Here is a 24,201-nt window from a genome sequence, read left to right on the forward strand (position 1 = left end):
CTGATTATTCTATTTTCTTACTTTAAATTGTTTTGATATAATGTTGCCAATTTTGTTTATAAAGTTACTCAATTTACAATTCACTCCTACTCATCTAAAACAATTTATCTTCGTTTTTTTTTTTTCAACACAAAAGTCAAAAGATTGTGCCATAGCTTCAACTAGTTTTAAATTAGGCGAAAAGGGCTTATTATAACAACACTGCTAATTAAGTAAAATAAGACAAGATTTTGAGATAAATTAAATAGGTACATCTTTCTTTTTGTCTTAGTGTACCTACCTTAGACATTTATTTCTTTAATTTGTTCAATATTTAGTAGATATGACTAATCTTAATCGTGTTGGAGGAGGTAACAACATTAGATAGATTACTCAAAGCGTGTGTATCATGTTGGCCTAGACATTATTGTTATAATTAAAAAAAAAACGTTTATTTCTAATATATGATAATACGTTACACGTTGTTGAATAGAAATATGAAATGTCAATCGTTGCTAATTCGGTCAGCAGCTAGCCCCTGTGCAATGAAGTTGATACAAGTAACATATTTCTCTCGTATATTTCAAGAGGAATATTATTCTATTTCATGAATACTTTTTTAACTCTATGAAAAATATAAATGAAGGTTCTAACATGTCAACTGAGTTGAAAAGAAAGTAATGCTAGTTGGGGGCTCAACTTCTAGGGCATTTCCCACATTTTGATCTTTCAAAATCATTTGTCAAGTGTTGATGTAACGTCAAAATCTAAGGAGGAGGAAAAAAAGACACATTTTGGCAATAATAAAAAAAAAGGTCAAATGTATAAAAATAATATTCAAAATATTACAACTTTTGTTTGTTTTGTTTTTATCTTCCACCGCGCTGGATGTTTTATCCATAATATTTATTGGATATACAATGAATATATAGCTAAGAAAATAAATTATCAATTATGCATGAAGGAAAAAAAGAAAAAGAAAAAAAGGAAATTGACAAAATTGGGGTCTTAATGCCTAATTGCGTGTACAGATAAGTAAAAAAAGGAGTACCTTCTTGGGAAAGTAGTGGAGGGTCCAGCGGTCCATGTGCATTGTTGGATTTAGATAGGCATTAAATAGGTGAATCAAGATTCAGCTGTCACTATGGACTCACTCACTAGCTAGGGACCCTTCTTTCAGGTTTGGTGTGATAAGCTTTCGTTATGAGCAGAGTTTGATATAATAACCTTCTATATTGGTAGATGCATTTGTATTATTGGGGATAGAAGTATTAAAAACATGTCTTAACTTAACGTGAATTGTTAGTTTCATCCTTGAATTATTGACAACACTAAAAGCATCCCTCTACTTGACTAACTAAACTCACATGGCATAGCAAGTGGTCTCTTACTCTCGTAGAAGCATGAGACTCTTAATAAAAAGCTGAAAGAAGTGTTGAAAACACCCTTAAACTTGGTGAGAATTTAGGGGTGTATTTAAGTTAAGTTAGTCAAGTAGAGGAGTGTTTTTAAGACTGTCAATAATTTAGAGATGTAACTAATAATTCACGTCAAGTTTAGAAATGTTTTCAGTACTTCTCTATTATTAGGTGTACTAGTTGATATACCATGAGTTTACGGTATTTCTAATACATTTCACTTACAAGTTGTGTGCGTCTAGGGCCTTTTTGTATTGGTTTTTATGTGTTTTTATCATATTTTGCAGGAAAGATGTTCAGGCGCGGAAGTATAGAGACAGCTAAAAGATATGCAGAAAAAGGGCATTCACGGAGGTGATCTACGGACCGTAGGTCCATTGACGGTCTGTAGGTGATGACTGTAGATCAGCAGGCAAGGTATAGAAGACAAATCAGGGAAATCTGACCAAGTGTGGAACCACGGTGGCCATTTACGGACCATACTGATTGATCTGTAGATTGATACTGCGAGGGTTCCAGTACCTGATTTTTGAAGATTCTAAGTGTGGAGCTACGGAGGGGATTGACGGACCGTAGATTGATCTACAGTCCGTACTACAAGTCCGTCGTTTGCTTCAGAGAAGCTGAAATATTTTCTAAATCCTGGCTGACGGAAGGGACTTACGGACCGTAGATCCATTGATGGTCCGTAAGTCAGTCTCGTGGAATGAAGACGCGTGCCTGAACAAACTTTCCTTAATTTGTTTCCCTTTTAATTTAGGATTTGTTTTCTATAAATAGGGCATGTAAACCTCGTTTTTAAGGGTTAGACATTATTATTCTAGTTTTACTTTGTGACTTGGGAGATTAATTGGAAAACCTAGCAATTATTGATTTCCTAAGTTCGTTTTGAAGATTTTGGCTTTGCAATTCAAGTTGAATTTCTGGGTTTATTATTCTCTTTACGTAAGTTCATGATTTCTTCATATAAAACTATGAATTGTGTTCTTGCTAATATGGGTAACTAAATCCACAACTAGGGTTGTGGGAACCATGAGCGATTAACAACGTATGAATAGTAAATAAGCAATTCTTGAATAGTGTTTTGCATGCATTGATAATTCTTTCGTTTAGAAGTCTTTTTAACGGTGGCCAATGTTAGAACTTGCCTTGTTACTACTTGCCGGACCAAGGAGGTAATTAACGAGAAAAGAATTATCAACATAGATTTAGTGTGATACTATCTAATAGGCTAGTGTCGATTGGTGCGAGGTAATAACTAAACCAAACATCGATTATGATGTCTAATATGAGGTAGAGGTAAGGGTTAGTAAATTATAAACAGGTAGCCGGACCAAGGTGCGGGGTGAAATTCTCTAGATGCCGGACCAAGGATTTAGAGATACCTAACTTATCACTTTGCATGTAATACACTAGGAAGGATTGTTGTTACTAGGATTACTGCGTTATGAGCTTGTGGGGAACACGTATACCCTAGTTATTTCTCTCATCTTGATAACAACCAAAGTTGAGTTTTGATTACTTATTAAATTCTTACTATTTATTTCACACAAACAGAACCCCCCCTTTAATTACCTGTTTCTGGAAGTAATTTGACTAATTGAATATAATTATTGGTTAAAATAAAGTCTAAACCATTTTCCTCGTGGGATCGACCCCAACCTACAAGTTGGGTTCTTTACTTGATAATGATCGCTTATACTTCTGTAGAGAGGTGTAATTTGAGCGTATCACTAATACACTGCATCAGTGGCTTAAAATGTTATAGATTAGCCTAAGAGAAGGTGGATGGCAGAAAAAGAAATCTTCATTTGTACACAAAAAGATGTGAAAATAATATTTTCTTTCTGTTCAACTTGTAAGAAGGCGAGAGATCTCATTTTCTGAAGAAGAAAAAAAGATAGGAAAATGATTTCACATAAATACTAACAATGGAACATTAGATGATTATTTGACTAAATTACTTGTTATCTTTCCTCATACTTTTCCTGAAGATTGGTAAGACCTTTCTGAAAATTATACTATAAATTATTTATTGGAACAAGAATACATTTGGTAAAAAAAATGTAATTGATGTTATCTGGATTATCTTAAAGAGAAAATTACCTGTTAGCTGGATTTCTTTAAAATTTCATTTCTTGTTTTATTTCTTTACTCTTGGTAATTCATTATTAAAAAAATTACCAAATAAGGGATCTGTACAATCACACAGATGGTTGATTTTCAGTTTATAACACTGCATAAATGCCAAAGTTAGATGGTATAACTTGTTGGCAACTGTTTTAATAATTGCTTTTAGTGATTTAGACATCTAGACTAAGATGTGGAAAAATACATTGCGGCCTGATATTTTCTTATATTTAAATATCATGTTTACTGCACCTACGTAATTAATATAATATCACTCCCTTTCGACTAAACATCATTTCCTTTTTAATTAATACTTTTTGACAAATTAGGATTCTTGTTCCCTGCTGATTGTGATGTTTTGTTATACTTAATTAATTGCACTACAATATTCAATTGGTACTTTAACATCACCAGAATTAAGAATAGCCTTTCTGCATTCGTTTTATCCAAAAACTTTGGAGCTTGGCTTCAGGGCCGGCCATCATTTTACGGACTCTAAATTCTGAATTCGCCCTCAAAATGCATATGATACTATGATTCTTATCATGAAAAGTTGAATATATATTTGAAGAAAAGACTATATATCATTACTACATAAAACATTGTACTACAAAAGTATACATCTTTGCATTCCATAAATGGAATTTATCAATTAACAAATGGATCCAAATTGTAAATCGATTTGCTAATACTGGATATATTTGGATTTCATTTCAATCCATGAAGTCCCCTTCTGAGAAAACCAGGGAACAGTAGTAGTCAATGAATAAAGAATCATCTACCCTTCTTAACTTGTATAATGTGTAATGCTTCTGGGGATTCAACGAAAATTGAACATGCTAAAAGTCCCCACAATAAGCAACCGTGCAGGAAACAAAAGCACCACAAGCAAGTGCATGTGCTGTGATGCAACTAGTGTACTGAATCGTTTCAACGACTCTTTCCCACTTTGTAAGATGCCAGCAAAGTTGATCTGGCCATGGCCCATACTACCTGATTCGACGTACCTTCTAGCAACAATACCCGCATTAACCCCACTTGGTGAAACCAATGGCCACCAAACTCTGCGCCTTTGCTTCCTCTTAGCTTTTCTGATGTTGTTCAGCTCATGACGAATTACGTTTCTAACTGATTTTAAGTACGAGCTCATGTCGTGGTCTCTTTGTACTGTTCCTCCAGAACCATAGGCAGAGCGATCACTTAGGATCTCGAGTGGATGGGGTGAGTTTAAAAACTCAAACTGAGCGGCTTGAAGTTGTTTTTCTGCCTCTGTTGAATCTGATAGAGGACAGTTCAGTAAATACAGACCAGAACCTGAAGGTAGTAGGTCATGGTTTGGAGAAAACTTGTCATCTGGCTGCAGAATTAAGAACTCACCCATTGGAGCAAACAATAACTTCTGTTGATAAAAGAAACAAACATGAGAAACCATACAACATCAAAGACGAACACACAAGTCATTCTCTACGTAAATGTACTAACATTCTTCTCTGTAAAAAGTATAGGTTCCTACCTGATTATTCAGACATTGATGATTGCGGAAGTTTCCGTTGATAGCTTTAAGAAACTCTGCAACGTGATTGGGATAATTGCAAGAGAAGGCTCGGGGGACAATGTCTCGGTGCATTGTGATTGCCTGCACATGACTACGAGGCAAGCCAAGGCGGCGAAGGAGGCGGTCTCCTCCACACATTATTGATGGTGCGCCAAAAGTTATAACAGGAAGCAAGGAAGATGGGGTAACTTCTCCCCTTATGAACAGCATGAGATTGACGAGCAATGATAAACTTCCACCAAGAGAGTGCCCAGTAAAACGGAAATTGGCATGACTACCGTGAGATTTAAGATGTGAGCGTACTTCTGGTAGCATCTGCGCGTACATGCCCTTTGCAGCTTCATAAATACCCCGGTGGACCATCACATCCAGACCCTATTAAAAAAAGATGCAATCAAAGCTCTGCATTAATGCATTGCCACAAACTAGGCAGACTCAAGTTATATAGAAGCAATCAGGAAAGTACATGTGCACATTGTGGTAGTGCGACAAACACGGTTGGACTAGAAAATAGACCATAGTTTAAATTTTTTTCAAGTGCCTATTTTTATACCTCAAATTTAACAGGTTCAAAGAGTAGATTTGCTTTCCATGATGCTAGTGACTCTGATCCCTGCAAATAATTAAAAATGAATTTCAGCAACAAGAACATGCAACAGTGATGGCAAACAAACCCACAATTCAATCTATCTCAAGTATGTATTATCCCAATACCATTCTTTATCAGATAAATACATCAGAATCATGGATTACTATAACCACGACATTAATGACAACAACGACAACACCCTACCCTGTTACTAAGCTAGAGGAGGGAAAGGAAAAGAGAGAAAGGGGGAACAGGGGTGAAGATAAATTTGGCCACCACACATACCTGAATTACAAAGAATCTTGTCAAGCTCTGATCATCATCACAAACAAACCATTCACAGGGTGAAGAATGATTTGAATTTAGGTCGTCTGCAACAGCCTGCTTTACTTCCTCCTTTGCAGCAACTACTGATGTCACTGAGTCACTGGTTGCCATAAAAGAAGCAACTTCCCTGTTCATTGCATCTATATTGTCATCACATCCGACGGTTGTTTCAGAGGAATCTTTATTTGGCATAGTCTTGGAGGATTTAAAAGGAAGAATGCTCATTGTATGAGAGTGCAAATAAGACGCGGCAGAGGCAGCTATATGGTAAGCTGTGGATGCACTTATCCTGTTCCCGCTGGTCTCTCCATTCCCTTCTACTGAAGTAGTAGTGCTTCTTTCTTCTCCCTGTGTTTGAGCGTTTTCAATCTCTTTCTTCTCCTGATCTTCAGCTGCTGCCTTCTCTTTCTCAGCTTTTAACGCCTGTTCTCTTTTCTCACATGAAGACGTAACAAGACGCAATCCATGATTCCTCAATAAATTTTCTGGCTGCAGACCAAAAGGCGAAACATGAAATCCTATGACATGGCTGCCAGCTGACAATGCATCCAAGACAAACAGGCATATACACAAGATCAAGTTGCCATATCCTACTACAAATCGAAATGTGAACATGACAAAAACTCACAGCAATCATAGAACAAAGTTAAAGCTTGTATAAGCAATATGAAAACACAATACTAACTTGACAACATGGTTGTCCTTTCCTAGTTAGCTAGATTGTGTGATTCATGGTCTGGGAGAACTTGCAAAAAGGGATAAAACTGTGATTCCCTAAACCCATATCAAAAGTTAATCATGCATAAAAACACCTCTAAAACCAAAGATCACGTCTTTCGAGACCTTTGTAACCTCAGAAATACTTAAATTAAACACTAATTCTTGTTATATCCATTTCACAGGCAACAGAAGCAAGTGATTAAGTCAGATCTACATATTCATTATTCCTATTATTAATCCAATCACCTATCTATCCATTTTCAAGACCTACTACTTCTAAATAAGGCCCAGACATTAAATAATGTGCAATCAACATACACAACTAAAATGTTTACCTTAATTTGGGGTATTCCATAAGCCAAACTTCCCAAATAAGACATCTGAGCATACAATCTAGCTTCAGCCAATGTCACCCTCCTAAGCAACTTTGAAAAAGAATTTCTATCAAATTTGAATTTTTCATCATCATCTACAGAACACACATCACATTCTTCTTCATCCCCATCATCATACTTGTTATGCCCTTCACTATCATCTTCAATGTCATCACCACCTTCTCCCTCCACCTTCTCCACCAGATCTTCATCACCCCCGCCCTTCTCCCCTACCTCCTTCTCCTTCTGCAAAGACCTAATATGCAAAATCTTCAATACCCAATTCTCATTTTTGTCCTCATTCTTCTCCTCCTTCTCCTCCATCAAAACAGCGTCGTCTACCGCTATAGCATCATACCTTCCTTTACCTCCAGACCAAAAAGATCTAAGTGGGTACCTAAACGAAAAACCCCATGACTTATTCCTAAAAGAAGATGTCTTTTCAACCGACATCGACGCCGAAGAACGTCCAACCGCCGATGTACTAAACTGGGTCGATCGTACATCTAAACCTCCGGCACCACCGGCAACGGCAATAGGCCCCGCCATACCCTGTATCCCTCCTCCTGTCAAACAAAGACCATCCATTTGTAAAACCCCTTTCCAAATCCTACAAAGTTATTCACAAATTCTCCTTTCTTTTTTGGGTTATTGAATCAAATATGTAAAGTTAAGAGTTCAAGAATGAAAATGAGCTGTTGAAGTAAAGCAACAATCTTTGAATTTTTTGTATAAAGAATCAAGAATTGAGAGAATTTAAAGGAGTTGAGTTTGTGAGTTTTTGCAAATAAATAGGTGAACAAACTCTTCAGGTTTTGTTCACGTTAAGAAAAAAACGATATTTTTTCTCCAAAAGAATCGGCTTTTTTCCAGGAAAGTTCAATAGATTACTCCATTGTAACGACGTCGTATCTATGTGGCAAGATTTTCTTCTTTGTTTTTTTTTTTCCGAACCTCCAACTACCTTTTTTGTTTCCTTCAATTATATTACTCCGTTTCATATTCGATGATCAGTTTTTATTTTATGCTGTACGTAAAAAATTATAACATGTTATATTTTATTTTACATGGTACATAAATAATCATGTCGTGACTCATGAGGTATGTGACCTATGCTAGGTCCATAAAATACTTTTCATTTTGTATGGTAATTAATTTATAAATAAGAAAATAATTTTATTTATTCACCTCTTAATTTTTTTTTTGAGAATTTTACAAATAAATGTTAACATATTCAAAAAGAATTAGTTGAAAGAGTAATATAGGAACATTTTAATTAATGTTTTCTTGATTTAGTAAGGTAAATAACTAATAGTTCCATCTATTTCTATTTAGTTGTCATCATTTTAGGTTTCACGCCTGAAACTAAGTAAGTTTATCATTGTACCACATTATTTAGTGTTCTCTTGAAGTCAACTTTTCAATACATGAATTAATTTACTTTGATTAACTATTTGACCAATGAACATGAATTACTCCCTTTATTCACTTTTACTTATCACTTATTCCTAATATAAATTTTTATTTTTATTTGTCACTTTTGATATATCAAGGAAAGACAAAAAACTTTCATGTTTTATCTTCATCATTAAATACTTATTCTCCAAATCACTTTTCAAGACCTAATACTAAACATCATTTAATAAGGATAGTCTGGTAACATAATTGTTTTCTTAGTGGGTATATATCAAATCATAAAAATGCACGGAGGGAGTAATTACTTAATTTTTCTATGTTGAGTAAATGTGTACTTTTAGGACTAATAACTTTTAAAGGGTAAAATAGGAAGAATATTGTCATTTATGTATTGATTTCGTGAGATGACAAATAGTAAAGAACATCTATTTTTAATAAGGACGACATATAAATAGGAACATAAGGAGTATATAACAACTATTTTAATATAATGATCAACTAATATATATGAAACGGAGGAAGTATAAGATCTTTTGAACTTTATATTTAAAGTAAAAGTAAATATTGGAGTTTTTTAATTATAGGTACTCCAATATTTTTTTGGGTGGGAAACCAAAAAAATATTGGAGTATTTTTTTCAATTTTATAAGAATATGGACAACTAAAATTTATTCAACTTTAGTTTACAGGAAATGCGGATTATATTAGATTTAAATAAGTATTATTGAAAAATATAGTTGAATTAATGATTTAAGTATAATAAATAATGAATTTAACTATAGATTCAATCTCAATTGGGTTAATTTATTTGATCAGGCTAAAAATAATGAGCCTACAATCCCAATTTCAAAATAAAATTTCAATCTAAAGATTTCTGTCACACGTAAAATAATGTGACCCGCCAACGCCAAGTCGAGGCAAGAACTAATAAAATCATATAACTTGCACAAGTAATGTGGCATGTTAAGTTAGTATTATGAGAACCAATCAAAATGTCGTCAAATGTTAAAATACATAATTTTATTAATTACGTATGTACATTTTGATGGCTTAAGTAGATTAATCAAATTTATTTTTTTATTACTATAAAATTTATTGCAAAAAAAGGATAAATAAAATCTCATAATCAAACTCCTAACAATTTTGATTTAAAGTGTGTTATCTTTTAGTAAAAAAGTAACAAATATAAACTATGTTCAGAAAAGGTTGAAAAACAATTAAATAGATTGACCATTATATTAACATTTAGTTTATAGTTTATAATGTTCTTAATCTAAAGTAGTAAGAATATGATTTAAAATGAAAAGAATTGAAGTATTTCTTTCACGTCACGACTTATTCAAAATTATAATTAATAATATGAGGATTATAATTATGGGATTTAATAATATAGTTCATGCCACGTGTCAACCCAAAGTTATAGAAACAGGTGACCACTGTGTCTTACCTGGTTGGGAAAAGGTGGACAAATTAAAATGAAATGGATATACTTTTATTTTACTCTATAACTATTATATTAGAGCTTTTTTAATTCCACTCGATATTTGATAATCACATTAGGTTCAATAAATTTGAACTTGTACTGAAAAATTTAATATTAAAAGAGAAAGTTCTCTTTGATACAGATGCATCATATCCAATAAGACTCAAACTTGAGACAGAACGAAGGAGTACTCACTAATTTATCACAATATTTTTATAAAAGTATTACTATATGGTATTTTTGTTCTCTACATGGTGTTGGGTAATGGATATATATGGGTCCCACTTTGAAACAACTCATAAAAGGACTTTGTGATATACACTTGCATGATTGCCACGTCAAATTTTGTAATTGACCTATTCAAAATTATTATGGAATGACGTGTCTCAATCTTGCTTCTTGTTGTCCTTATTAACGTTACGTGCCTTTTTTCTCTTTCTCTCTTCCTCCAATACAAACAAAATTACATTTTTGTGTAAAAAACGTTCTCAATAAAATCAACACGAGTACTACTTTTTTTCTTATCAATACAACTCTAGTAAATATTTTCTACAAACTCATCTGCGATGCTTTAAAATAGTCAGTATAATTTATTTAGATATTTGAATTTAGATTTGTATTTATTAAACATTTTTATATTAAAAGATTTATAGCTAGTTAACATAAAATGACAATCTTTTATAAAACAATAGTGTGTGTAACTCACACGCAAATATTATATCAAATGGATGAATTAGATAATGATATGTGGCAATCAGATCAAACTAATATTTTAAAAAGATAACTCTTTTAAAATAATTCAAAAAAAAAATGTCAACGATGTTGATATCAGACAATCTTGTATGTCCAATGTATCTCATAAATACAAGTGCCATGCATACAATGGCATACAAGTGATTTGGTGATAGTTGAGGTGGTTTTTGATAATAATAATAATAATATAAGTGTATTGTATGTAATGTAGGGGTGTTAACGGGTTGATTTGGATCGGTTATTGGTCAAAATCAAAACCAAATCAACTTAATCGATTTTAAAATTATCAAAACCAAACCAAACCAAATATAATATACATTTATCGGTTTGGTGATTTTCGGTTTGGTTTGGTTCGGTTATTCGGTTATTAACCATACACAAAAATAAAAGAAACAATTCATTTAAAATGTGAAAAAAGTGACAACAATCCATTCAAAACGAAAAATAGCTAGAATGACTTAAATTACTAAACTTTCAATCACTAAATTTACTATCAATAAAGCTTTAAAATTCACTATATTGGCCTACAAGGAAGAGACAATAACATTTTCAATCTCACAAAGAATTGACATAGACACTCATATACATGAAATAAATAAGATAAATGTTTCATCTTGGGCATTTTTGCTTTCAATAAGTAAATTATAAAGAAATTTTAATGAAAATATGTATAAGATTTTTAAAATTGTTTATAAATAATATATTAAGTATGTATATTAATAAAATATATATATATAATTCATCGGTTCGGTTCGGTTCGGTTATTTCTTCAGGTTTTTTCGAATAGAACCATAACCAAACCAAATACTATAGGTTTTCAAAAATCTAAAACCAAACCAAACCCAAATAAAATTGGTTTTATTTTATCGGTTCGGTTTGGATCGGTTTTTATCCAAACCGTGAACACCCCTAATTGTATGTGTGCAATTTTGAGGTGATAGATGCAAAGGATTCACCTAACTAAAACTCCGCGAGTGAACGCATTATCAAGTGTGTGTGACTTGATCATGTATTCATGCGATTTCAGTTGGATAGAGGTTGATATTGTATGCGTGCATAAATGCGGCGAATACAATGTATCACACTTGCACGCAAATACAATTTTGAAACCAATATCTCTATATGTCATTTGCATAAACCATCTCAAAATAGAGCAGCAGCTAATACGCTACTCAGTAATCCAAATATATGTGAATCACTAGGGCTTGTAATGTACATATTTCCATCTACTCTATAAATCATTGTTCAATACATGTAAAATGGGTTCTACTCTATAATTCAAATGAGCACCTCCACCCAAAAATAGAGAAAAAGGAAATATGAATTTGGTACAAGGGCCTTGAAGAATAAGAACGCAGACGCCTGGAAGATTATACCAAGTCTGACGCACAATGTACCTTCAAAGCAGATGCCCAGAACTCATTACTTGGGACCAAATAATATACTGTATCCTAACCAAGAACCTCTTTGATCTGTTTCTTTTGGTCCTCCGTCAATGACGTGGGGAAAAGAACCTCAAATTTAACGTATAAATCACCCTTCTTGTTACTGTAATGTAGCGGCATCCCTTCACCTTTAAACTTCCTCACTTCTTTAGGTTTAGTGATTCCCTAGTGAAGAAGATAAATAATGATTTCAGTACACGGTTATACAGCCAAACATACAAGTGTACTTGGTTACCCTGCCAGACGTACAGAAAAATATACCTTTGAACTAATGTCCACCAGATGATCATCGAGATGTTTGATGGTCTTCTCAAAACCAACCAGAGCTTGCACCTGAATTGAAGTAGAAGCATTATATCAACAAAGGAGTTAGCTTTCTAGGATCCATAGGAGTTTCATCATCAGATGAAGCTTTCTGTCCGTATCCGTTGGTCGTTACTGATTAACTACATTAACTTCACGAAAAAAGGGTTCTGTAATCTCTAAAGAGAAATCCAGGAGCTACAGTGAAACAGAGATTTACTATCCTGATAGTGATCTCGACCCAAATAAAAGGTTAAGTCAATAGTTTGTGTCTCAATGACACCACTTAAAATGCAACAAAGGTCTCGTTCATGAATGAAGTTTGAGGTGGGAATTCAGATGGGATTATTTGTTGAGGTAACAAAGGACTGCAACAGTAGCTGAAGCTAGGTTACAGCTGATCCATCAACCAAGCATCCTAGAGTAAATGCTGTCTGCTATAAGAACCATGTGTTGGTTGGCCATTACTATATGAATAGCAGATGCATGCTTAGTGAATGATGAGGCAGACAAAGGCAGAGAACAAGAGGTGAGGGGATAAGGGGAACTATCTCTACTAGCACTATATCAGGTGTCATTTAGCTGAATTCGTCTGCATGCTTCCTGACATTAATCTCTCTTAACAGCATAACATCAATCCCTTATTCTAATTCTTCTTTTTAACAACTTTCATTTTTTGGTAAATTAAAATGTTCAATTCTATGCCATATGAATAAAAGGGCTAATAACAAGACACTATTGAAAGTAAGACAATGTCAAGATTACCAGAGTTATAGTAACAGTGGTGCGAAGGTCGTTTACTTCTCTTGTGAACTGCTCATGAGGAGCTGTGCGGATGCGGAACTGTTCCAAGGTATTAAAAGGAACAAATATAAGTCACAGTCAAGGCATACATCATAATGAAACAAGTCCATTTTGTTCGGCAAGGAAAAATTCTAACCTTCAGGTCTCCAGGTTCACCATCTATCTTAGGCTCACCATCCTCATAAAAGACCACTTCCTGTAAAAATGATGCTCCATAAATTATTTCAGGGCTCCAGCATATTCCAAAACTTATTGAGAAACACACAGCACAATAAAAGGCAGGTTCCAGTTGTTCAGACATCAAATTTAGCAAGACATGGCATGAAGAAAAAGAATTTCTAGGGGAAAAAATATTGCCACTCAACTTTATGTCTATTATTCACACAAATATATTAGTCCATCTAAAAAGGAAAAATCAATTAGAAGATTAAACATGACATGACTTTGCTCACAGTTTTAAACGAGAAAAGTTGGATAGATCTAAGGAAATTCTGAAATGTTTCCTTTATTTCAGAAAAAAAGACATAAAACTACAGGGAATTAACCTTCTTTAGAGCACATCATAGACGAGATATACATTGTAAATGCTAAAACTGTAAATCACGTTCATATCAAAGTGCCCCACATGCCTGGGGAGCTTTTAAATGAACCACCATCAGATTGTTTTTGAGTGAACTTAGGTGCACCTCTTATCGGTATCTAGCAAAGGTTACTCTTTGGAAGAGTAAAAAGTACATGGCTTTCACGGTTTAGGCAGGCAGATCTAAGTGGCCAGAAGGACATTGAACAGAAAATTATTTTGCTAGTCAAATGAAGCTCCTGAGGGCTATTTTGCTCGGACTCTTCAAAAATGTCAACGGGTGCGTGTAGGGTTCTCCAAAAGAAGTGTATTTTTGGGGAATCCGACACGGGTGCGGCGTTGAAAGTGAAGAGTCCACGCAACTTAGTCTGAGGGTACTAGCAGCAAAAAGGGTGCAAGGAAGTAAGTATATCAAAATGCATAAATACGGGCTTATTTCAGTATCTACGTCAGAAAGGGATCAGCGCAAACAAATAAAGAGTGTAATAGCTTAACAAACAGCATCAAGCATGCAAGTCAAGAATGTAGAAGAAATCTCACCTGACCATCTTGCATTCCTTTCTCAATATCCACAGTAATATGGTACCCCTCCCTTTCAAACTTCACGTTGGGGCATTTGTCACAGACCTAAACAGAACAATTCCAGAGTTTAAGGTAATCCAGACGCTGCACCAAATTGCTCAAAATTGACATCTAGAACTTTGGAAAGAACATATACCTGTTCAGTCATCTGCTGATACATTCCTGGACCAATTTGTCGATGATAAACCTCATTTCGGCAATTGCACTTCCTCTTACCAGGGGCCGGCTTTAAAACGTTTTTCTCCCTCCAAACCTATATTTTTCACCAAACATAAAAGAAAATTTTCTTGATTAGTACAAAAATGTAGAAGAATTGTGAAAATTGGTATCACCAGAAAACAAAAATTTAGGCTTAGTGTAGCCCGGGAATTCAAGTAATGCAAGAATGCCTCACTCTAGGATATAATATTATGACCTAAACTATTTTTTGAACCCCCTTCTCCTAAGTTAAGGTGATTACAATTTATACAAAAACAAAAACATTTGTCTTTGCTCTATTTATGCAATATAATATTTTGATGAAGGGGATTCAATTGCATCGGCCTACCTCCATCGATAGCGTTAGCATTTAACATACTTCTAAAATCTGAAGAACTGCACAATCTAGGTACCAGAACTGGTCTCTAAGAAAAATATAGCAGTGAATAAAAACTATAATCCTATACTATTTCTGGGAAATCACAATTCTAAGTGTAAAGATTGTGGCTAAAAGGACTTGACCTCTCATAACTTCTTAGCCAAAACTACTGTGTGAGATGTATCTGTGAGCCTGCCTCTAAGACATACCTTCTAGCTGTAACTACTACCAGAGCGTGCTTCTAAGACAAATATAGCAGTGAATAAAAACTATAATCCTATACTATTTATGTGAAATCACAACCCCATGTATAAAGGTTGAGCCTGAAAGGACTGGTTACCTATTACGTGAAACGTATCTCAATATCAAATGGGAGATTTTTTTATTTTTATTTTTGAAAAGGAAATGGCAGATAATTTTCAACTACCTATATCTCTACTTTAAGTCACTCGTGAGTTGTTTGATGGAAAAAGAAGACATGTGAAAGCATATGATAGCTTCATATAACTTCCACACATGTATCTTACTTTTTCAACAATCTAGATATTGGTACCCCTGCTTGCGGTAAAGGGGCGATGATGTCAACTTGACAAAGAGTATTTAGAAGAGATGAGCAGATTAGTTAACATGATTTCACCTTCAAGGAGCCCCCCATGTATAAGTCTTCCAATGTAGCATCCAAATCAACAATGACATCATCACCTTTCACAATCTTCTCTTCCTCCTCCTCCATTGAGCCCCCGCCGAAAAACCTTCAGAAGTTATTCATTTTGTCAGTGAGTAAGATAGCACATGCTACACATTTAATCATCATAAATTAATAAATTGACAACTTCAAGAGAAACCACACAAACTACAACATACCCAGTGGAATCCCACAAAGTGGGGTCTGAAGAGGAGGGTAGAGTATAGGCAGACCTTACCTCTACCTCTACCTCATGGTGGTAGAGAGGCTGAGAAACCAGACAAACTAAGGAGAATTGTTCCTTTGGAAAAAAGATAATTTGAAAATCATGGTACATGTGCGTGCAATGTGTACTTCTCTCACAAGTTGCAAGAAAAAGCAACAAAACCAATAAGATGAAAAGAGAAGGCAGGGAGTGTCATCACCTAGTAGAAATAGATGAATATAAGAGTTATTTCTTAAAATGTCTTTTGAAGATTATACTCGAAATATATGTGGGAAACCAATGTTTACAATAACTTAGCAAAGATTAACGGGAACATGTCTGTCATATATGAATGGAGTGTAACTTAGTACCACAACAATACAACTTAGAAACATTTAACATAGGAGAAGTATCTAGGCAAAATTTTTTACTTAAAACCCACCACAACTGGTGATGGAGCTTTTTGCCATCATAATTGGTGAAGGAGCTGGTTACCTGAGGCCATCTAAATATTTTATTTTAGAATCTTTTGGAGTATCTAGAATGTATCTTAGGGAGTAGCTGGTAAGCATTCAACAAAAAAAGAAAAAAAAAGGCATGATTGTGAGACATATAATTATCACTATAAATAAGAGTCACACTACCAAGCAGTGTTTTAAAACTATCTGTTGGGACTCCCTCCGGGGAGAGACTCTAGCAAAACGCCTCGAGACTCAAGTGTGGGGATTAGTTTTGTAAGACTTACGCCCTAAGCACGCTCAACGCCCAACGCTCGCCTAACAGATCTTACACAAATTATGTGTAGAATTATTTAGTTAACATTGTTGACCCTCATAATTCTTGAATTGAATAAATGAATGATACTTAATAGTTTTTTAATCTACAGAAATAAGAGGGTTGGGAGTAACTCAAATAACAAGTTGTAGTATCGCATCTTTACTATTTTGTGAGGGTGATTATATATTACGTAACATTTCTATTAAAAATACATAGCGAAATTTTACTTTTTCACGTATCATTGGCCTTCATGTTTTTGTCAAGTCTCAAAATTATCATATTTTATTTAGCTATTTGAAATTAATTTTATTTTTATTCATGATGGGGTGATGTTTTTATCATAATAAGTTTTATCGATTATTTTCTTTTAGGAGGGTAAATTGTATAGTATGATAATAATATATTTTTAGAAATAATGATTCTTTTATTATTAGAAAGTTAAGATATTAGATTATTTACACTTGTATAATCATGTTAAATCATGTTGGAAGTTTTATTTTCTATGAGTTTCCTTAATCATGTTTGTAATTATTTCAAACTATTGATGTATTTTTATAATTGTGTTATTATATTATTATACTATATTGTAACTTAAAAATTTAAAGATCCATGGGGCTTACGCCCCATCCCCTATGCCAAGTAAAATGTCCCGCCTCACTCCCCCGCCTTTTAAAACACTGATACTAACAATATTGATTTGAATGAATTGAAAGATTACTCATACAACCTATTTGCTAACATACAAGAAATGTTAATGCATCTAAACATCGGTTGGAGTACTATAAGAATCCTAAAGTAAAACAAACAAACAAACCACCGGCACCATATTGCAGGAAAAATGGTCAATCATTAGATATCAAATATCCACATACAATGGACAAAGTCTTTTGATAGCTAATGTAAGGGAGATAAGTTCAATAGCACCTATAAATCTGTAGATGACAATGAGAACCAGCTATAAATCTGTAGATGATTAAACTGTAAAGGGCAACCAGAGACAGCTTAAGCTTATGCTTGTAATCAGAATTATATAAGCGGTCCATGTGCCTACTGATTGACCTTTGCCATAACTAGCTCAAGAACAGTTGTTTAAGTCATTAAGTTGAAAGGTCCTACCTTAATCCTACTTCAATCCAGTGGCTTTACACAAAAGAGTAAAGAACACACCTAGAAGTTGCAAAATTAAGATTAACAAAAAGCTGAACACTAGACATTGCAATAAGATGCACCTATCCACTCTATCAATCAGATATAGTTATAGGGGTCTATTTTTTCGGGTCTATTTCATACCAACAAGGATATGCAACCATTGAATGACTATAATTCTTAAGTGAGCAAACAAAAACAATGTCACAAAATAATACTATCTAGGATAATGTGAAACTATAGGAACTCAACATACTGGCTAAATATGTCTTGCATGTTCATTCCACCACCTCTGCCCCCGCTAGCAGTATGTTGTTTAAGACCCTCTTCCCCATAGCGATCATATATATTCCTCTTTTCACTGTCCGAAATCACTTCATAAGCTGAAAATATCCCAAAAAATGAGAGTCAATCAAACAATTATCAATCTAAGCACCAAACTAGTAGGGGATAATCTAGATCCATTCAGCATCCTATACTGGTAAGCATATACATTAGATAATTAATCATATAAAACTAAACAAAACATACCATTACTGATTTCAGCAAATTTCTTATTAGCCTCTTCATTTCCCTGATTCTTATCAGGGTGATACTTCAACGCAAGCTTCCTATAAGCTCGTTTGATCTGTTCATCCGAAGCACCTTTTGGAATTTGCAAAATATCATAGTAACTCTTCCTGCACACATCAAACAAACATTGTCACGAAAAGAAAAAAACACAAAACACAACGGAGAAAAAGGAGAGGAACTCGTAATCAAAACTCACGCAGCAATGGCAATTGACAACGTGTACGATAAACAACACAACAAGATGAGCAACTTTGATCTTCTATGCGCCATAACTCGTTAGGCACACAGATCTAAGGAATCAAAAATTATTTCTCACAACCAGAGAGATTGAATCGATAGCTTCGGGTTTTCGTTAACTGGATCTACTAGAACAATCTAGAATTTGCGCAGAATTTATGAATATGAATTTGTGTTCATTTTACAGCAAAAGCTTAAAGAATATTGAACCGCGGAACGGGGCGGACGTTTGAATATTGAACAAAACGACTGACTTCACTGCTGAGACGTGTTCATGCCAAAAGCGACCAATAAGAGAGGACTACAACATGTTTTAGCCAATAGTATATCTCCACGTGTATAAATGCAGCTTTACTGACACTAATAATATTTTCTTTTCTTATTTTGATATACAAAATAAAGAAATGTTTCAGGTGTCTGGGCAGGACAATGCAATTTGGGCTGCTAGGATAACTTGACATCTTGACATTGGGCTAGATACATATTTGAATGATTTAAAAAGGTAAAGTAAGTTTTGATGTACTAATAGTACTATATTTATCAAAATAAAATAGTGCATATTATGTAATCTATGTATGAGTTCATAGATACATATATTTTTTCTATTGCCACTCGGTGTCCGGAACCCACATTAGAGCTCCGATTAAATCCGGATCACGTTCTGCAGGGTCCATTAGGAGGTAGCGCTCCCAACAGAATTTTCTCCATACCCAGGGCTCGAACCCAAGACCTCTGGTTAAGAGTGAAGCACTCCTACCAGTGCACCACAACCTATGTTGGTCATAGATACATATTTAGAAGAAGAAAAAGGTGTGTGTATCTTAATATTAGATACATGCTATTAAATATGTATTTTATTGACATATTCATCAAAAAATTCTATTCATCCAATGTATTTGTGCATAGATACATATTTTTTATTAGAAAAAATATAAGTATCTAATATCGAATATTCAAGATTTATGTGATTAGTTTAAGAATTTGTAATTACATACCTTTTTGAAAGAAAAAAGTATTTGTTGACTTGGATTAGTTTGGTTTCGCCATTCGTGCTTATTACATGTGTTTGAGTTTGAGTTTTTCTATTAAAATTGAGGGGAAAATTGATATAGAAAAAAGAGAAATCTCGCAAATTTGTAAAGTAGGGTTACTAAAATTGGGAGAAAAATTGATAGAAAAGGAAGATAATGTGTCACGTAGCTCTTTTGTGAAGTGAGAGAGATGGAGGGAGAAAGAATGACGAGGGAGAGAGAAAGAGTGACATTGGAGAGAGGAAGAGAGAGGAGGGAGGGAGAAAGTGTGATGAGCAAGAGAGGAAGAAAGAGCGGCAAGCGAGAGAGGACAAAGGGGAGAGATTTGTTGAAAGTATTGTAGTATCGCTAGGTTGTATACTTTTCAAATCTATAGACACAATACATTGAATAGATATACTAGCCATATTTATTTAGATATGTAGTTTTTTCTACTTTCTACTAATAGGACCGTATCTCATCCTACTTCCTAGTTCTTCCTCAAACTTATTTTATGTTAGGAGTGTTCACGATTTGAGTAAAAATGATCCAAATTGACAAATGAAATCAAATAGCAATTGGGGCCGCCGCGCCCAACAAAAGAGGCTCTCGAAAGACAATTTTGAACCTTTCTTTGTTCCTTTTTCAATTAAATAAATCAATTTCATTCAGGTTTAATTTGGTTTGGTTTTACATTTGTCAAAATCGGTAATATTTATTTTGATTTTGTTCAAATAAATCGAAGAAATAACTGAATCAAATCGATAAATTATATACATATGTTTAGTAACTATATATACATAATATATTTTTATGAATAATTTTAAGTGTCTTATATTGTTTTTATCAAAATTTATTCATCATGTATTTATGATAGCAAAAAAGCCTAAGAGAAAAATATTTATCTTGTTGATTTCATGTATATGAGCGCCTATAACAGTTCTTAGTGGGATTGAGAATGTCAATCTTTTCCTTGTCTAGATCAAAAGTGATGAATTTTGGAGTTTCATTCACAATAAACCGGGGAGAAGTTATTAGACATGACATGGCGCAACTTCATATTCAGATAGGAAGAAGTGGAGGCCGCATATTAAGGTAGAAGGCTAGTAGGGATAGAGTGTTGTCTTGCCATGTAGAGGTTTAGTGCATGTCATAGGACTCGTCGTGCCCTTAAACTTCTTGTCATATGTTTATTGTATTTCAATTATCACATTATTTTGTGTTGTTACTTTTCTCTCTCTTATATTTTTTTCATTGTTTCTTCTTCTTTTACCGAGTTTGATATACTTGAGTCGATAGTCTTTCGAAAACAGTTTATATACCTCCACGAGGTAATGGTAAGGTTTGCGTTAGAGTTGTTCAAAATCAAATCAAAATTGATAACCTGAACAAAAAAAAAGTTATTGATTTATTAATAATGAGTTATTGGTTTAGCGGTTTCGGTAATATTTTTTTAATTTTTCTTATCATCGGGTTATCGGTTGTTAACGTTTTGAAGCTTTTTCTTAATGGGTTAAGCGATAAACCAATAGTAATTAAATAATTATATTTATATCATTTGGTATATAATGTCATTGACTTAGAGTTTAGTTTCAAACTTCTATTTTAAGTTGTCTCAAAGTTTCGGTTATTCTATAACTTGACAGTGATTGCTTTTGAGCAAGATGCATCATAGCCATGTGCATGGTTTATTTGGTTTGTCACCTTATTTCTAAGTGATTTTCCATGTTTTTTTTTGTTGTGAAATCTTAACGGTTAAATCGATAACTGAACTCATAACGATCAATAATCGATAAACCAATAACTGATAATTAAATATCTTTAATTAACAGTTCTATAACGATTTAGCATGTCTACAAACCGATAATCGATAAGTCAAACCGATTAATTTCAAAACCAAACCGATATGCAACCCTAGTCAGCGTGCACTCTATCCTCCTTATACCCCACTTTATCGGATTTCACTAGATATGTTTGTTATGCCGTAATTTTACTATATTTAGAAAAATCACTTTTTGAAATGTTCTAAGTATAAAACATTTTAAGAAAAATACTTAGAAAAGAGTCGCCACTTAATTTTTTAAAGAAATTAAAAAAACTTATAATTTTCAAAGATTTAAACAGAAAAAACATTTGAAAATACCCAAGAGGGTTCGAAATTCAATTTACACTTCGAGAAGGGTTTAAGCATTCGAAGTGTCCGCTAATATGCGGTTGACCTGCGACTTGACTAAAATATATTTTGACTATTTTTAGGAAAATGGTTTAACATAAAAGAAAATATGACAATTTACAATATTCAGTTAACTTTGAAAAATAGTTAAATAACGAACATTTTATATTTCATTTTTTATTTTTTAGAGATTGAGATCCAAAATGAAATATTTGAATTAAATTACAAGTGATTTAAATATTAATAAAACTAGATTAATTAGAATTTATTTAATTCATTTTAAACCAATTTAATAAATTAAAACATGAAAATCATTTCTTAATTGACTAACCTAAACACTTTAACTTAAAAACAATTTTAAAGTGAATAAAATGTGATTAAGTGAAAAAGTATTAAAGACATCTCTTTTTCAGAACCAAAAGTTCTAACTTAATTGAAGATATAAAATTTGACCAATATATATACTTGATTAATAAAATAAATGAACACAACAAGTGAAATGTATTAAAATAAATCAACACATAGAAAATGACTCATCTTTTTGGGGGATCTAATTAAGTTATTTAAAGTTAGAGTTAAATAAGATTAGTCAACACATAATCAAATCATTAGAAGAGTAAAAGAGATAATGAAATTGGGTCCCTTATTGGGCCAATTTCGCTGTATTTTTAAGCTTTAATTCAATTCCCATTTTGCGTATACACCAGATGTATATCAGTGTATATGAGCATATATATATTATCTCTTTTCATGTATCTCTTGCTCCGAACACATGTATTTTTCTCCAGCCCTGTATTTCTACATTTCTTACCTGTATATGAGTGTATACTGATGTATATCAATGTATACACGTTATACCTCGGCCTATTTTCAGCTTTCTGAGACTGGTTTTCAATTTCCAGCCCCTATACAGCCCTATTCGAATGACCCGGCTGACTCAAAGAAAAGAAAAATTGGGCCTCTATGGTCCAATCATCGAAATGCAACGAGAGGGTGGAAGCCCATGAGGTTTCAGATATATTTCACATGCAACAAAAAAAAAAATTTATGCCGATAATAATATGTCAAAACCATACCTTTAACGGATGATAAAGACCAATCAATTGCAATATTATAAACATGACAAAATGAATACGACTTTACCATCCTTAAACCAAAGTAAAACAGATTGATCGAATTACGCAATGTAAGCAACACAAATATCAACGGCTCAAAATTCAGTAATAGTTTTGGCTCTCAAACTAAAACAATTATTGATCAAGTTTAATAATCCTTGCATACTATATGCCAATGAACAACTAGCAAACTTGATAATTCAATATTGAAACAAACATAAATAAGAGAATCGACCTCATATTGATACAAAGGGGTATTCCTACATGAGTCATCATCCACATAAAGCCCAAAGACAAAATACATCAATGTCAACATCATACAACTTACCATGAAACTTACAAAGCTAGCACCAATGAACAGATTCTAAGGAAAACATACTAAACAAATCAAGCTATTATTTTACCATTTGTTAATGCACTTAAACACCAACAACACTAAATATGAATCAGCCGAACTTTAAATTAATATCACGACTAACCCATGGAAACAATTAAGAACATGTACTTCATGTCAAAATAGTATCAATCTGGCGATAACTAATCATCGAACAACCAACAAGATAGCGATTTCCCAAGATAGCGATTTCCCAAGATTAACAAGAACAGATAACAAAAGAGATGAAGAGAAAGTTATCGGAGTGAACGGGTTACCTTTTCTGGGTAGCGAACAAAGAATGGGACGAGCATGGGAGCAACGATTCCGCACCGAATACGACTTCAAAATTCGAGCAACAAATTAGAACATTGGGATGGCTTCAAACAGGGACCCTTTAGAACTTAGAACTAAATTGTATTAGGATTTCTTAAATGTAAAAATTGGTTGTTCAAAAAAAACTCTAACATATATCCTTTCCCAATATTTTTTTTTGAAGTGATCAAAAGAGATGAATATATTGATGAAAATTAGGGGGAAATCGGGTGAAATTTCCAATTTGAAATTCGGACTCTTTTGCCCCTTTTCAAGATAACAGTGGAAGGGATTTGAAAATTCCTTAGAAAAGGGGAAAAGAGACGTGAGGGCGATGGATCTGCAAGGTATGGGTTCTTGCAGGGTAGGAGACGCGATTTCCGAATTGATTTAGCGTGAAGAAGATGAAGGCAAGCATGGGGTGGGGTCGCTTGGTACTGGGTATGTACGTATGGTATTGTTGTCGGTTGTACGTATTGTATTGTTTGGAAGGAGAAGGGTATGGGGTTGGTTGGTTGTGGGTGTTGCTGGAAAAAGGGTATTGAATTGGAATTATT

At 33.7% G+C, this 24,201-nt stretch overlaps 3 protein-coding genes across 3 annotated transcripts in view; all 3 read right to left on the bottom strand.

Moving 5' to 3' along the window:
- LOC125853199 (uncharacterized) overlaps nucleotides 1-22,590 on the bottom strand; it is a 170,963-nt gene extending 148,373 nt beyond the window's left edge. Inside the window, exon 1 of the mRNA XM_049532873.1 lies at nucleotides 22,575-22,590. The gene's annotated coding sequence lies outside the window, so the exon portion shown is untranslated. The remainder of the gene's footprint in view (nucleotides 1-22,574) is intronic.
- On the bottom strand, nucleotides 4,126-7,911 carry LOC125853189 (phospholipase A1 PLIP2, chloroplastic-like). Its single transcript, XM_049532863.1, has 5 exons — nucleotides 7,054-7,911; nucleotides 5,957-6,487; nucleotides 5,636-5,695; nucleotides 5,041-5,457; nucleotides 4,126-4,926 (listed from the first exon to the last, which is right to left on the bottom strand). The coding sequence occupies exons 1-5, from the start codon at nucleotides 7,678-7,680 to the stop codon at nucleotides 4,348-4,350; spliced, it is 2,214 nt and encodes a 737-aa protein (XP_049388820.1). The 5' UTR covers nucleotides 7,681-7,911; the 3' UTR covers nucleotides 4,126-4,347.
- On the bottom strand, nucleotides 11,888-18,917 carry LOC125853197 (dnaJ protein ERDJ3B). The gene is made up of 10 exons (XM_049532870.1): nucleotides 18,618-18,917; nucleotides 18,380-18,528; nucleotides 18,105-18,231; nucleotides 15,673-15,787; nucleotides 14,595-14,711; nucleotides 14,417-14,503; nucleotides 13,433-13,492; nucleotides 13,258-13,335; nucleotides 12,451-12,522; nucleotides 11,888-12,354 (listed from the first exon to the last, which is right to left on the bottom strand). Exons 1-10 carry the CDS (start codon nucleotides 18,689-18,691, stop codon nucleotides 12,196-12,198), a joined length of 1,038 nt encoding a protein of 345 aa, XP_049388827.1. The 5' UTR covers nucleotides 18,692-18,917; the 3' UTR covers nucleotides 11,888-12,195.
- Nucleotides 22,591-24,201: the final 1,611 nt, after the last annotated feature.

This window comes from Solanum stenotomum, chromosome 1 (assembly GCF_019186545.1).
Source record: "Solanum stenotomum isolate F172 chromosome 1, ASM1918654v1, whole genome shotgun sequence".
NCBI lineage: Eukaryota > Viridiplantae > Streptophyta > Magnoliopsida > Solanales > Solanaceae > Solanum > Solanum stenotomum.